The sequence below is a fragment of the Drosophila takahashii genome, chromosome 2R (assembly GCF_030179915.1).
Source record: "Drosophila takahashii strain IR98-3 E-12201 chromosome 2R, DtakHiC1v2, whole genome shotgun sequence".
NCBI lineage: Eukaryota > Metazoa > Arthropoda > Insecta > Diptera > Drosophilidae > Drosophila > Drosophila takahashii.
Genome location: NC_091679.1, coordinates 2,775,291 through 2,791,531, shown reverse-complemented (window position 1 = coordinate 2,791,531; position 16,241 = coordinate 2,775,291). Strand labels below are relative to the sequence as shown.

The 16,241-nt window shown below is 40.0% G+C and overlaps 1 protein-coding gene across 1 annotated transcript; it reads right to left on the bottom strand.

The window, feature by feature from the left end:
• On the bottom strand, nucleotides 1–2,661 carry LOC138912778 (uncharacterized). The gene is made up of 3 exons (XM_070214096.1): nucleotides 1,838–2,661; nucleotides 534–937; nucleotides 1–437 (listed from the first exon to the last, which is right to left on the bottom strand). Exons 1-3 carry the CDS (start codon nucleotides 2,659–2,661, stop codon nucleotides 1–3), a joined length of 1,665 nt encoding a protein of 554 aa, XP_070070197.1.
• Nucleotides 2,662–16,241: the final 13,580 nt, after the last annotated feature.

Genomic DNA, 16,241 nt, shown 5'->3' with positions numbered 1-16,241 from the left:
TCACGGAAATTGGAGCTGGGTCGGCTGAAACCATTTTGTACGTCTCGTCAGGGTGGGTAGATACTCTCGAATCCATCTTTTCCAGAAACAATCTGCCAGTTGACCAGCAATGCGGAAATGCTTGGCTAAGCCTAATCCGTTAGCTTCCATCGAACCGCGTTCCCGTAGACCACTGGAGTTACCAACCATGAAGTGGTTTGGTGTTAGAGCTTCCGAATTCTGCGATTCCAATGGAATATAGATCAACGGCCTTGAGTTTAAGGTGCATTCGACATCGGCCAACGCAGCGCGCAATACTTCCTCGCGCAGTCCGGCGTTCGACAAAATTTCCGTCAGGATCGACTTCGTAGAACGCACCATACGCTCCCAGCAGCCGCCCATATGAGGCGATCCCGGAGGATTAAAACTAAACGACAATTCCGCATACTTCCTTTCCACTGCTGACGTTGATATACGCTATATCTCTTGCGCGAGTACTCTGCTGGCTCCCCGAAAATTCGTTCCATTGTCGGATAGCAACTTAAGGGGCACACCTCTGCGAGCAGTAAATAGTTTTAGAGCCAACAAAAATGAGTCCGTAGATAGAGAGGGTACCAGTTCTAAATGAACAGCGCGAACTGTTAGACAGGTAAATAAAACTCCCCATCTCTTCTCGCGACGCCTTCCTACAGCAACTTCAATCGGTCCAAAGTAGTCAACTCCAGTAAACGTAAATGGCACTGTATTCGGCGATAGACGTTCCTTTGGCAAAATTCCCATCATCGGTGGACTGGGTTGTGCTCGCCTGATGCAGCAAACGGGGCAGTTTTTGATGATTTCCTTCGCAAGGGCTCTCAGGCCTGGTATCCAATAGTTTTGACGTATTTCGTTGACAACTATTTCCGCATGCAGATGATGGTACTTCCGGTGGTGATACTCTACTATAAGGTATGCAATCCTGTGGTGATGCGAAAGTATAACAGGACGCTTAACACAACTTCTACATTTTCGATAGCATCAATTCGACCCTGCATGCGAAGCACTCCGTTTGGGTCCAGGTACGGTGAGCATTCATAATGCTTATCCAGTTTGTCAGGCATCGATTTTCCTTAAGGCATCGAATTTCGTCAAAAAATTCTTCCTCTTGACATGTCCTTATAAAAATTGTGTCCATTTCCACATCACGCTTAAGCAACAGCAATCTCTCCAGCTCAGGTCCATGCGGTTTCACAGGAAGAAGGCGTAGAAAGTCTAACACACTTTTTAGAACACGGGCAGACGCTCCAGTTTGCTGAAACGTAATGGATCCGGCATAACAGATGCCAGCGGCGAGACCTGTTTCTTACTTTCCTCCTTGTGGTACAACACTTGAGTCTCTCTGGCTTTAGATATTTCTTTTCCGAGTGGCCACTCCGACTCATCCTGCAACAGATAATTCGGTCCGGAAAACCATCGTATTGAACTATTTACCTCAACACCTTTTGACCATTTTGTACCATCATCCGCTACATTTAGTTCCGAGGGTACCCAGCGCCATTCACCAACTTCGGAACCTTCAAGAATTTCTCCGACCCGCAAAGCTACGAATCGCGGGTACTTGCGAGCGTCGGATTTTATCCAGAACAGAACATCTGAGCATCAGTCCAAAACACGCGTTTCTCAATTTTGGTTGATAGCTCAGACTCCAAACACTTGGCCAAGCGCAATCCCAAAACCGCTGCCATTAATTCCATTCGTGGTACTGATATGGGTTTCAAAGGCGCTACTCTGGTTTTCGATGCTAGTAGGGAACATCTGATTTCGTCTCCAAGATCAACTCGCAAATGACTACTGCAGCAACTCAGGCCTAATGACAAACGTTAACATGTCAGACTCAGGCAGCCACCACATTCCCAACACTTTCTCCTGCAGTTCGTTCTGTGTGCCAAGGTACTTAGGCGGTGCTTCAAAAATGTCATTCAGAGAGCGTACGACGCGCTTGGAGTTTGATAGCCAATTTCTCATTTCGAATCCACCCGTCGCGTGAATATCCTTAATACTGCTCGCTAATCGAACCATTTGTTCCTCGGTATCAACTGACTCCAACCAATCGTCAACGAACGTGTTTCGGCAAATAGCTTTGACGGCTTCTGGATGACTTTCACCAAATCTCTCTGCATTACGCCTCAATATAAAGTTGGCAAGTGACGGCGAGCATGCAGCGCCGAACGTCATCACCTGCATTACGAATGTATCCGGTGGGCGATTAGTTTCTCCATTACGCCATAAGAACTTCTGAGAAAATTGGTCTATATCACCAACTTTAATTTGGTGAAACATCTCCCGTATATCGCCTGATACCGCTATAGGGCGTTCTCTGAAGCGCAACAGCACTCCCATCAAGGACACCAACATATCTGGTCCTTTTAAAAGCGTGTCGTTTAGTGATATGCCGTCAACTTGCACTGCCGCGTCCCAGACCAGACGCGTCTTCTTCTTGTTGGGGTTTGTTACCGTGAATATAGGAAGATACCAAGAACGTGGATTGTTAGACAACTCCCATTTTTCAAGTTTGCGAATGTATCTCTTCTCCTCGTAGTGCTGCATGGTATTGTTCAAGAACGTTTTCAGCTTCGGATCTTTTAACATTTTTGCTTCAAGGCACTTGAGCTTTTTGAGAGCCATGGGGTACGAATTGGGCATATTGACTTTGTCGTATTTCCACTACTTTGTAGTTGCCTCCATTATCTTTAGCGCGTGTTCGTCTTCCTTAGATCGCAACGATTTTTTTTAGGAATGTTCACGCCGAATGATTCCAACGAGAAAAACGCCTTCATAGCTTCGTCAAGTTTGCGCATACCGCAAACTGTAGTGCAGTGGCAGATATGCAATACACGAGGCGGCGTGTCATTTTCCGGTCCTTGGCGGCCATACACAGCCCATCCTAATTTACATCGAACAGCAATAAGATCATCATCTTCAGCTTGACGTAACTCCAGCGGCACACTGATCTTAATGTTGTCCAGGCCGATGATAATTTGCGCTTTGGCATCTTTGTATGTTGAGATCGGAACCGTACTCAAATGCCGACGTTCCTTGCGTGTCTGATCATCGTGGAAGATCCAAGTTGCTTACAGTGCGCACTCCCTTAAGTACATGTCTTACTTCCGGTCGACCCTCAGCAGAAACACAGGCGCTGACGATCTTTGATTTTGACTCGCTTTGGGTCACGTCGCTAGTCCACTTTAGGCAAAGCTGCTCCTCTGGCCCGTCAAGCCCCAGTTCATCGGCTAACGATCGTTCTATTAGAGTGCATGATGCTCCTTCGTCGATTAGAGCATAAACGTCTATGCTACGGGAATTATTGTATAATGTCACTGGTATATAACGGAACAGAGCCTTCGTTGTTGATCTCTCATGGAAGAAAACCGTAAACTCGCTGGTCTCTGATCCGCCGGTTTTTGCAGGCCTCTCCTCCTTGTCATTGCGATTCTCGCTCTTAATTTCAGTATTCGGGTAGTGCAGCAGCACGTTGTGCGGTAACTTACATCCATCGATATTGCAAAGTTTCTTTACTCTGCAGTTACGGACAATATGCTTTCCAAAACAACAAAAACAAAGTCGCTTGGATTTAATGAATTCCACTCTCGACTTGGTGGACATGGATAAGAATCCTTTGCAATTTGCCAGATTCGCAGCCACATTCTGGACAAGGATTTTCTTCTGTGACGTGTGCCTTCGACTCGCCGACGTCATTGTTTTCCAGCATGTCGTGCACTAGCAGGCGCTCCTTTGAATACCTTCCACTCTTATCCCTATCTGTTGAGTGACATTCATAGGGTGCAACCATCGTTGCGCTCAACGCTATACCAAAAAGCCACTTGTCGAACGTGGTCAAATTGGCGGCACCAGATGCTAAGCGATGTCTGCCCCAATCCAGCTTAAGATCACTCGGCAGCTTAGCAACAAAATCATTCAGCAGAGAAGAATCATTAAGGTATATCTGTAGTCCAACTGACATCATTGGGGCGCAATAATTCTGGACTGCCAGTGCCAGACGAATCACGGATTCCCAGTTGTTGGGTTTAATGGGCGGCTCTTCTTTTAGCTTCCGTTGCAAGCTAGCATGCACTATCTCTGAACGCCCATACAACATCCTTAGCGTTCCAATAGCATAAGGTACCATAGCTGGGATCATGAGCTTTCCCCGGACGGCTTCCAGCGCAGATCCTTTCAGACACTTCTGAAGCCTGATCAGATTCTCTTCGTTGGTAAATCCACATCTCTCGGTTGATTGTTTATAATTGCTTATAAATAAAAGCCACTCTTCGGGTTTTCCGGTGAAAACTGGCAGGTGTCGTGATATGACCTGACGCGCTGCAACTTGAGATGGTGTTAATGTAAATCCCGATGATCCTACGTGTGAGAGCTGTATGCCGGCAAACTGTGGCATATGTCTTCCTGCTCCAACGTTACCAGCATTGAGTCCAGCATTATAAGTGGCATTTGGCTGTGGTACAAAACCAAGTCCACTAGCTGGCGGAACGAACCCTGCGGCACCATTTTGATGTACAAACATTGGTACATTGTTTGGTGGCATGAATCCGACAGTATTACATGGCGGCCCGCATTGCGCTGCGGTATTTGTTGGTGTGAACTGCCCTGCGTTGTTTCCCTGAAGATTAGCATAAGAAAATGCGTTCGGTATAAATTCTGGCGCCGCCCTCCTATCAGCATAAGGAGGCGTGGCCCTTTGCGCATTGATGTTGCACGTGTTCACTTGCTGTATGAACTGCTGCCCTGCCCAATTCTGCGAAGCGTCGTAACCGGCATGATTAAACGTGACCGGTGTTCTCGCATTCGCAAGCGACACAAACTGATTCGAGTGAATCACAGTTTGTCTGGATACATTCTCGTCCTCAAAACCTCTGAATGGCCCAGTAAAACTGCATCCTGCGTTTCCAACTGAACCTGCTCCATATCCCGCGGCATGTGAATACTGTTCACCAGATCTGCGTCCAATTGCATCATCCATTTCGCACTTGTGACGTCACTCTCTGCACAAGTACTACTGCGCAACTCAACCAAAGTCGTCGAAACTTACGAATTTGGCTCTCTATGATCACTATCGTGAATACTCTGACCTCACTCTCTTACACCCTTGGTAAAAGAATGCTTTCTCAAAAGCACGTACTTGGCAAAGTATTTCAGAATGTTGGGACACTCACGGTCCCAGAGGGTTTCCACTTATTTCGAGCTCTGGTTCACAGCATACAGATAGCACAATCAAATTAAAATATTTTAGCTTACACTTGTGGTTTGCCGCTCTTTCACTTCCAATAGCGTCACTTCTTATTCTTACATTCTCAAGTTTTCCAATACTTGAATCTAGATATGACACTGACTAACAGTGTTGAACAACTAAACAATGTTATCGACCTAGCAGTGTTGAATAAGTTTACAGTGAATTTAAATTAACAGATTTTGAATTCATCAAATAACTCAACTTTTAAAATTTGACCGTTAGCGCGCGCCTACATTCTTATTAGCCTCGCAACAGGTTGAATATTGGTATATTTATTGTGTTTTAAATATATGGATTTAAAAATATGTATTTTTATATTATACGTATTATAATAACATTATATAAAATTATATTATTATAAACTATTTTAATTATTAAGCAAACCAAAAAACACAAAGGGGAAACAAAAAGGTTTGCGCGCTTTTCTTTCCAAACAGAAGCGCGCGCTGATCAAATCAAATTTAAATCGTTAAACCAAATTTTATTTTCATACATAAAATGTTCTTGTATAAAATATAAATATACTCCTAAGGTAGCTGAAGTTTGAAAATTAAACCTACCCTGTAAAAATTAATAATATGTATTTATACATGTATATGTATATTAACTACAGTGCACAAAAAAACCCGTTTTTGGTGCAAAAACTCAAGTTTAAAAGATATTATATTGACATTTTTTTTGGGCATTATTTGAAATTAAACAAAATTTTGTTTTTTTTTGTAAATTTGTACCCGTAGAAGTAGTTAACATTTTTTTTTTATTAAGTAATTGTTAAAAATTACACATGCCAACAGGCTTTTCACTATTTTATTTCGATAAATACGGCTTTTCTAAGCATAATTTGCCACTATGCCTATACTCCATCAGCTCTGGTGTTTCCGGTATCTTTAATTAAAGAAAATCTTCATTTTTTTACGTCCTTTGGGATATATCTTCAAGAGTGGTCAACCAATTTTGTTACTCTTTTCGGAATTAAATAGTTACACGTCTCTTCTGTATGATTCTTTTTGAAAATGTAATCTAACGTAACCACAAGAGAAGGTGGGAGCATTCAAAGTTTGAAATAATTGATAATAATTAAATAGTTACACGTCTCTTCTGTATGATTCTTTTTGAAAATGTAATCTAACGTAACCACAAGAGAAGGTGGGAGCATTCAAAGTTTGAAAGTCACAGCAAAATTTAAAAATCTTAATTTGTGAACAGCGTTTATAAATTAAATAAAAATATTTTCTTCTACAATGCTTTTTTGACCCAAAGATACCTTATGTCCTTAATTTATAAGCCACTCACCAAGTTCTTGTGAATTGTTTTGGATTTTTTAAAATTAATTTTCTTATTTCCTTATTAGTGACGATTCAGAAAACTGCGCCTGGCTACAAACAAAGTTTGTGTCTATGTTCTGATGCACTTTCTGCTAAGGAGTCAACAGGAACAATGTATTTTTCATAGGGAACCAAAAGTAATTAGTCCTATACATGGTGAACGCATATGTGGCTAGATAAACTCAAGTTTACCAAAAAGGAGCAAAAATTAGCAAAAATGGTTATATGTATGGCAACAAGGACACTTTTGTGGTTAATTTCTCGTTTTTACTTCTTTGCAACTCTGTGCCATTAAGAAGTTATACTTATATAAAGATACACATATAAGACAGTTCACAGTTCGACAACAAGACACGTAAAAGCAAACATTTAAGCTAATTTATATGAACAAATACCTTTGCAAGGAATTTCCATTTTCAGATTTATGAAAGTCTTCTTTCACACCACACAATTAACAAGCAAACACACCACACAATTAACAAGCAAAGTAAGCTAATTTTTTTCGACGCTGCTAGGTCTCTCTATCAGGCAACTTTGTTGCAGTGGTCTAGAATCGATTAGTATGTTTCATTCATAAAAATAAATTATGAAAATAAATAGGTTTATGGACCAAAATTGTGATTTTTACCCATAGTGCATGGTAGTAACAGAGTATTTTCGGAAACCGAATTGTGCATTGGGATTTGAATTGAAAAAGTTAAGTTATTAGGTCTTAGTACTACTTAGTACTTGTGAATCTTGAAAGTCTAAGATACAATTGAATTCTTTAATGAAATCTATTGCTAGAATGCCATCGCATGGAATCGGAAAATCAGGTGGAAAATTTGAAAGTCATGTGGTATAATGACATTTTTTGTTTTAAGTTCCACAAGCGCTAAGCCCACGGATTTTATAGAACCTTGTCCTATTCCTGTTATATTTGAAATTTTAGATCTGTCTAATTCGGGGTACTCTAGATTACATTGTTTAAGTAATGAAATTTCTGCTCCCGTATCCACTAACAATGTTAAATTTTTGTATGTTTTTTCATTTTTAACTTTTATAAAAAAAACGGAGGCTAATATTGATTTTATATATTCTTATAAGATAACAGTATACTGTTCTTCCTCCTCTTCTACCGTCAAGGGGTCCTCCTCGTTTTCCTGAGTGACCCTAACACTTCTGTTGGAATTATTTCTTCCAGTAGAAGTACTCTGTGTATTAGAGTTTGTATTGTTACGGTCATTGTTATTATTGCGGTTATTATTATTACCATAATTCCCGCGGCCCCCTCTATTTCCCCTACCTCTGTAGGTGGTATTGCCTCGGTAGTTATTATTGTTTTACCTGTTGTTGCAGTACAAAACAGCGTTTGACTGCCCTGTAGCTTCAGTACAGCTGTTGACGAACTTCGTTACGGCTTCATTCATATCCGCAAACTTTCCTGCTTCCATTATAAGTTTCACCTTATCTAAGGAGTAGTTAGTTGTCATTGCTTTGAAAGCGCTTCGGGTGCTGTATTTTGATGCTAGTGCCCTGCGTGAATCATTCAATTTTTGTTTTATCATAGTATGCCATGAAATTTCTGATTTGTTTAATTCAATTCTATGTAAAATAAATATAATGTTTTTCTAATTCATTTCGAATTGAATGAATCGAATGAATTATTTTTATGATTTTTTTGAATTTGCCAGATTTTTTTGTGCCTTTCCTTGAGAACAAAAAGTTTAAAATTTTTAACAAAGCAATGTTAACTGCATAGTAAATAAAATGTAGGCAGATTTAATCACAAAATTATAGCCATTTCTTCTTCAAAAGAAATTGTCGTTTGAATTATTTCGGAATTCATGCCATTCATTCATTCAATTCTATTAAACTCAAAATTTAAATTCATTTAATTCTATTAAACTCAAAATTCGAATTAATTCATTCATATAAAACAAAGAATTCAAAATAGTTCAATGAATCCATTCATGCAGGGCTCTAAGTTCCAGTGGTAAGCCATTATTGACATAAGCTCATTGGAGGGCTTTTGTTAAATCTTCGACTTCCTTAGCATACACTGTAGCTGGTTTATTTTTTTTGCTGTAAATTCATCAGTTTGGCAGATAAAACTTCTACTGATTCTCCTTTGACCGTTTTTGTCAATTTAGATATTATGTCAGCCATGTTGCTTTCATCTCCTATTAAATTGCGAGCGTGTCCTTTTAGTTTTGTTTTTATTAGTTTGACGGCGATAGGTTCATAGGTTTCTTTGATACTTAGTATCTACCAATCTTAGGCAGTCTACGAAACTTCGCAAGTTTTCTGCTTTGCCGTCGAACTCAGGTATGAGTGACGATGCAGTTTTTAAGAATTGGACGTTGGTTTGAGTCATTGTTATGTCCTCTTCATAAATTGTCGGGCTCCACCTTTATGGTGTTGTCTTCGATTTCTAAGGCAGAAATACTAAATCAATTTTAGCTTGGGTTCTTGACATCCGTGCACTATTAAAACTAAATTTTATTATTTATTTATTTATTATTAATAACTAAAAAAAGAAACTATGGCAGAAAGTTTAAATGATGAACTATTTTTATATGTATTTATATTTGTAGATTTATTTATTTATTTTTTTTTTGTTTGGTTTAAATAACGTTTGGACCCTGTGCTCGGCTCATGTAATCACGGTAGAGGCTATCTCCTTTAAGGCATGTTCTGTAAGTGCTGTGCAGTTTAAAAATTACGTGAATTATGGTGCAAACGGTAAGGACAATCAGAAGTATAAACATTGAGTTCAAAAGGAGTGTGTCGTCCTACTATAAAGTCGTAAAAAGTGCCTAAAAATCGAAAATTTGGAACTTTGACCACGGATTTCTCAAAACTTCGGAAAGTTTTAAAGTATGAGGTAGTAATCTACAGCTAAAATCCTTTCAGGTTTGGTAGCTTTTATTCTTGGGTTTTTTTTTGTCGACCAGTGTAATTATCGAAAAAGGGATTATCGTTACCGCTCGCTCTGGGCACTCTAAACAGCGGCTATATAATCAGAGGCAAGGCCTCACATCAGGGACTTGCGTTCCGACGATTATCGAAGAAACATCTACAAGGAGGAAGATCCAGGTAAGTGGTGGGGGATCCGTAGGAGTTCGGTTTTAAATCGGCTCTGCGACCTGGTTAGGATCACTGGCCTCCCTGTGTGGTTTCCTAGAAATCAGTCCAGACCCAGTCGTGATCACTGAGGCGGCCCGGTTTACGTAATTCAGGCCCACCTCAGTGAGTTCCCCCAGACGTCACGTTTCCGGCTCCCGACCCGGACACGAAACGGATGTAGAAACGGCAGGTCGAAACTAACGATGCCCGGCAGACCGAAACTAACGATGCCCTACATTCCCGAAACCCACTAGAAAATCAAGTAGATCGTTCCCAACGACCCGACGTACGCACGACGAAGCAGTTCACGTACCGGCCCATCCGCAGCGCCAACGCGATCACTCGGCCCATCCGCAGCGCCAACGCGATACCTCGGCCCATTCCGCAGCGCCAACGCGATCACTCGGTCCATCCCGCAGCGCCAACGCGATCATCACTTACACTTCCGTAGCGTCACACTTACAATACACACCACGAAGCAGTTCACTCTTCGGCCCTTCCGCAGCGCCGACGCGACTTTACGGCCCATCCGCAGCCAAGTCACTGACAAGCAGTCAACGACAGCAAGCAGTTCATTACTCACACTCACACTTCCGTAGCATTGGATCCACGACGGCAAGCAGTTCATCACTGACTCTTCCGTAGCACCGGACTCACGACGGCAAGCAGTTCATCACTCACACTTCCGTAGCACCGGACCCACGACGGCAAGCCGTTCATCACTGACACTTCCGTAGCATCGGATCCACGACGGCAAGCAGTTCATCACTGACACTTCCGTAGCATCGGATCCACGACGGCAAGCAGTTCATCACTCACACTTCCGTAGCACCGGACCCACTACGGCAAGCAGTTCATCACTCCCACTTCCGTAGCATCGGATCCACGACGGCAAGCAGTTCATCACTCACACCTCTGTAGCATCGGATCCTCGACGGCAAGCAGTTCATCACTCGGCCCTCCCGTAACGCCGAACCGACAGCAAGCAGTTCATCCTTCGGCCCTTTCGTAGCGCCGAACCAACGAAGCAAGCAGTCTCGACTCACGCATACGTCATCACCCGACAAAACCCTATTTTGTCAATTACTACGAAATACACGCCTACTTTATAGTTCCATCCCTCTGTGTCATTATTGGGGAAAGGGAGGTAAATCGATCTATAGAGGAAATATAAAATATCTGTCGCGAACCCTGACCACGGCGAGCTATACCGCCTCCCAAAACAGGGTCGTTACAATAACTAATCTGCTATGACTCGCTATACAAAAGTATGTCTGCAACAGTATTTGCATATATATATATTATACGAATTCATTAATTGTATTTGCCCGTTCCTGCTCGTTCTATCTTTCCCCTCCAGCCAAAGACAAGGGTAAGTTCAGTCCTAGCACACTGCTCGACATTTGGTATCGGAATAACCTGAGTAAAGAAGCTATATTTAAGCAGTGGAAAATTAAAAATGTAAATATTGTTGTTTAATTTACTAAAATATTATATTTATTACAAATATATTTATTATTATATATTTATTACAAAAAACAAAAAGAAAAAAAATTCCCTTTTTTTACTCATTTAGTTAGGCGTGGCCAGTTCAAACTGAAAGTTTGTATATATCTTTATAATGATCTTATTATCAAATATGCCAAGTTACAGCGCTCTATGAACATTTTTGGAATTTATGGAAAAAAATTGGTCATTCCGACCAGTGTGCAAGGGGTGAAAGTATGTTCGTTTTTATGTTTATCCCATATAGGGAATAAGCTTTTTTTTTTTAAATTCGTATGCAGCACTTATCACCGTTAACATTTATGGGATTAAACTCAATTTTTTTTATTAGTTAATCTTCTTTTTCTTTTTTGTTTATTTAACTTCACGGGTAATGCACGTAACCACTGCAGTGGTGCACTGTAACGATTATAAGTTTTTATTGTATACAGGATTGTGACGTCCCACAGTGGGGCGAAAAAGCCAAAAGTCTGCCTTAAATCAGCGGAGCCTTATAGCGATTATCTTTTGATGAGGTGTTGTTAAAGGCAATTAAATATGTAAAAAAAACCTGATAAGGTGAATTTTTTTAGTAAAAACTTTTTGTTGTAGGAAATTTTTAAGAAAAAAAATGATTTTTTTCAAGAAAACAAATACAACAAAATTATTTATAGGGTTCTAAGTTTCCCAATATTTTTTGTTTAATTGACTTGATTTTTGAAAAAAAAATTATCCAAATCGGTCAACTATATCTTATAGCCATGTAAACGCTTATTACAAAGGGAAATATCTCGGTTCTATTTCAATATTGGGTCATATAAATTGGGATAAAGTCATTATTTATCATTTTAACTCTATGCTTACCTTTTTTTTTAATTGGTCAATGATATCTTATAGGTGTCATAGAATCATTCAAGGAAATATAGCATATTTTTAAAAAAATCTGGTAGCAATCGGTATTTATTTCATATCTATATTTTTAGTAAAATAACATAATTTTAAATTTAAAACCCAATCTTAAAAATTTTTTAAGTATGGGGTTTAAAAGATAAAGGGTGTATCTTTTAAAAAACTTTAACATCGAATCAAACCATGCATCCATTTGCCTCTGAGAGCTCCGCAAAGTTGGCCAATTTCAGCATTTTTCGAACTTTGAGGTCCTTTTGCTAAGAATCCTTGCGTCGGGGAACTTTTTGGAAAACGCAGTTTAACTTAAATGCTGCACAGTGTAATTGTTGAAGAGGAGAACATTTTAAATCGAGTTGATCTTAAGATATTGCGGTTGCAAAAAAGGCCCAGAAATCCGTCATCCAAATTAAAGCAAAATTAAAAAAAAGGCTATTCGATTTGAAAATTTTTGTGAGCTGATTTACTTGAGCTGTTTTTTGGAATGGGAGAAAAGGCATCGTAGAATCGTACGAGTAGCATCGTAGCATCGCCAACAAATTTCAAATCTGACATTAAAAAAATAAATTTCAAAAAAATTTCCTCTTCTAAAGAATTTGCGGGTACATTTTTTTTTAGAATTCGTGAATAGAAAAACCTAGTTAAAGACAACAAATCCATACGTGTTTTGGACATGGTCCTTTATTGGTTCTTCTTCTTCCAAAGAATTCGCGGTCTCATTTTGGTTAAGATTTCGTGTATGTCGGGTTCAAAGACGGTAAAACATAAAAAAAAATTCTCTTGTTCCAAAGAATTCGCGGTCTCATATTGTCAAAGAGTTAATCTATGGTCTTAAGCAGATTGGACTAACAATTGTGAAATCTTGGGTATATTGGTTTCTCTTGTTCTGACAAGAATTTTGGTTGATTTTGTTTAATAAAAAAAACACGAGTAAGATATGAGTAAAACGATGCCGATGCCTACGATTCTACGATGCCACGATTCCAGATTTGACAGTGGGAATCGGCATCGCCGAAGTAGTAATCGAGTATATTTTTACTTACTCGTGCAGGTCTCTAGAGTATACTCGTGCAGGGCACCATATTTGGGCAGTTCTTTTCCAAACCGAACAGATTTGGCCAAGAAAAAAAATTTTCATTTTTGATTGTCTGAAACTTTTTTTACACATACTATTCGGAAAATAAGTAAACACGTGTATCAGGATTTGACCAAAAAAAATTATTTTTTTAGTTAGAATTTTTTTAAGAGTGCCAAAAATTGTCAAATCTGAAAAAAGACCCTCTCATTGAAAATCTGTATCTCCGGTTATATGAATCCGATTGACTTCATGTCTTTTGCCTTAATTCCTCTAAAACATCTTCTTTCAAATTAAAATTTCTAAAACAAAAAAAGTTTTTAATTTCTTAAAATAAAAACAAATTAAGATTTAAAAAATTTTTTAACCATTGGCCCGACAAAAAAAAACATTTTTTTTTATTTTAATACTTGCGCGAAATTGTTAGTTACAATCGGTTTTTGTAAAAAGTTGGAGCAGCTTTTAGTTTTTCAAATATCGAATTTGTTTTAGCAAGTCCTCGGCTTTTTTCTATGGAAAAACGTCGCAGAATGTAGATCTACTCTCTCACTCTTATCGGATCCTTGTGGAATTCATGTTTTCTAATCGTTTACTAGTCCTTTAACAATTGTTAATGATTAAAAGTTAACTTTTAAGTGTTTTGACAATTTCTGAAAAAAAGTCATTTTGAAATCAAAATATTCAATGGTAACAAAAATTATCTTCTTTTTGTCATGTGTTTTCTGCTGAAAATTCAAAAACAGCTAGAGATACAGCACAGGCACGAAAACACAAATGAAAGCGTTGAAAGCTTTTCATGAGGAAGACATTTTTTAAAACCTGTAATATGGACATAATTTCTCAAATACTACTATCCGCAAGCAGGAGACTTGAACAATCAAATGTATTGACCACCCAGCGGGAACATTCCTCTGGAAAATATGATATTTTCATGAGGTTTGTCCATACAAGCGGAAGGGACAAAACCTCATTTACCCCTTACTTTTCTTCCGTCTCTGGTTTCAAAATACACGGGGGTGACACAAGAAGAGGTTTCTATGTGGTTTTCCAAAGGAATTTACATTTTCCCTACACCGTCGCCTGCTGAAAGATACAGGATTTCCAACACTTTCTGCTAAAAGGAACAGGATTTTCAACACACAAATAACCACCTTCTCACTTTCCCGGTGGGCATGGCCAATAATGGAGAGGTGTGTGTGAGAGAGGTGTGTGTGAAGTCGCCGGGCACGGATGCGTCACGGTGGCGCTCCTCCGATGAACGCGCGGTGTGGGGGCTGTGGCAGGGCCCCCTGAAAAATCGGATGCTGACCGGCCGCGTGAAACGCCCGAGATCGCTCACCTGCAGTGTCATAACCGTGGGGTCCACGGAGGATCCAGGGAGTCCGATCTTCTAATCCTTAGATCTGGGCCAGCGGAGGGTGTGCACTATGGGGCATTTGACCACTTTTCTTGGCCGAAATTAATAACTCGGTCAATTCAAAAGATATTGACTTGAAAGTTTACCAGTCGCCATTTTTTATCCATACGCATATTATATATGAGAATCATTCGGATCGGAAAACTATATCATATAGCTGCCATAGAAACGACCAAATTATCGTTGCTGTTTTTGGAGATAAATGCACATAACTTTAGAAATAGCAATTATGTCAGTTCTTAAAACAATATTAAAAGTTTCGTACAAATAGGATGACTATATCCTAAAGTTCTCAAAAAGAACTTTCTAATGATCATTAGCTTGTTTTTTTTGTCAAAGTACCATCTACCAGAATAAGTTATAAAACTAATTTCGGTTTTTTTGCGTGTATTTTTAACGAAGCCATTTATGCCAAAACTTTTGCATTTTTTTCAAATTTTTTAACTTTGACGAGGTGTGGCTTCTAAACTAATGACTGAAACTCAATGCTGTGTATAAGAAAGTTAAAGAGCAGTATATTACCTGTAAAATGAGTCATCGATGACCTCAGTCGGTTTACCAGAACTCGAAATAAAAAATAAAAAAGGGCCAAAAACGTTTTTTACACTTAAAAAAAAATTGACACCATACAAAAAATTATAAGTGCCCATTTCTTAATCAGGGAGATGTACTTTACCGGAAAATTAAGGTTGCCTTCGATTGAGGTGAGGTCGATTTTATTTTGTAAACTAGTGTAATTGAATTTCGAACAGCTGATTTAACAGCTTCTAACTTAACAGAGGCGACCTCTATCGGATTTCTGTATACGTAACATTGTTAAATGGTCTTCTGTTAACACATCCTCAATCAACATTTTTTGTTTTAACGACTTTTAAAAAATGGGTTTTGGCCAACCAAGGTGGCCAAATGCCCCATAGTGGTGTGGTGAGAATGTTCCCAATAGAAAACCTCCATGGTTGTTGTTGCCTCCGTTCGCAAACTTCTCTCTCGCGGTAAATGTTGCTGCCCCCGCAGCATACACCAGTCAGGTCAGCTTTTGGCAAACTAAGCTGTGTCCGAGTGTTGAGAAGCACCAAGAAAACCGCACAGGTCTGGCAACACTCCGCCGCCACCATGGGGCGCTGTGTCAATCGACCGACAGGAGGCGCTGTCGCGCCAGTTTTAGTGCCCTGACGAAAGCTACCTGCTATGACGTGCGTATGCGATCTGCATAGCATAGTTTCCAGGGCTGCTGCTCTTGGCAGGAGGTATTGGTAAAACCCAAACCAAAGGCTCGCACAGAGGAACATTAAGGTGGTAAAGGTCATGGAGCCGACCAATTGTCAACCCCACCATAGTGGTCGGTAGAAGATCAAGCTTGGCAGCAGGCCTAAACCCAGATAGCGTCTGACCCAAAGTGGGCGGCTACCTTGTCTGCGTCTGAGCCATAGTGGCCGGCAGCCAGGTCACCTGGCAGAAGGTATAAAGTGCAACCTAGCATTGGGCGACAATGCAACTAAACTGGAATGTCTGATAAAAACATTATTACTCCAGGTGGCAGCCACAAGAGCGGAAATCCACCCGTGGGAACCCCCACGGTTAGGGCAAGGATTCTGGAGGCCCTACCAAACACTCCAACACACCCTGTCGTGGCGGTGGCTGACTTGGCCGCCACGCTAGGTA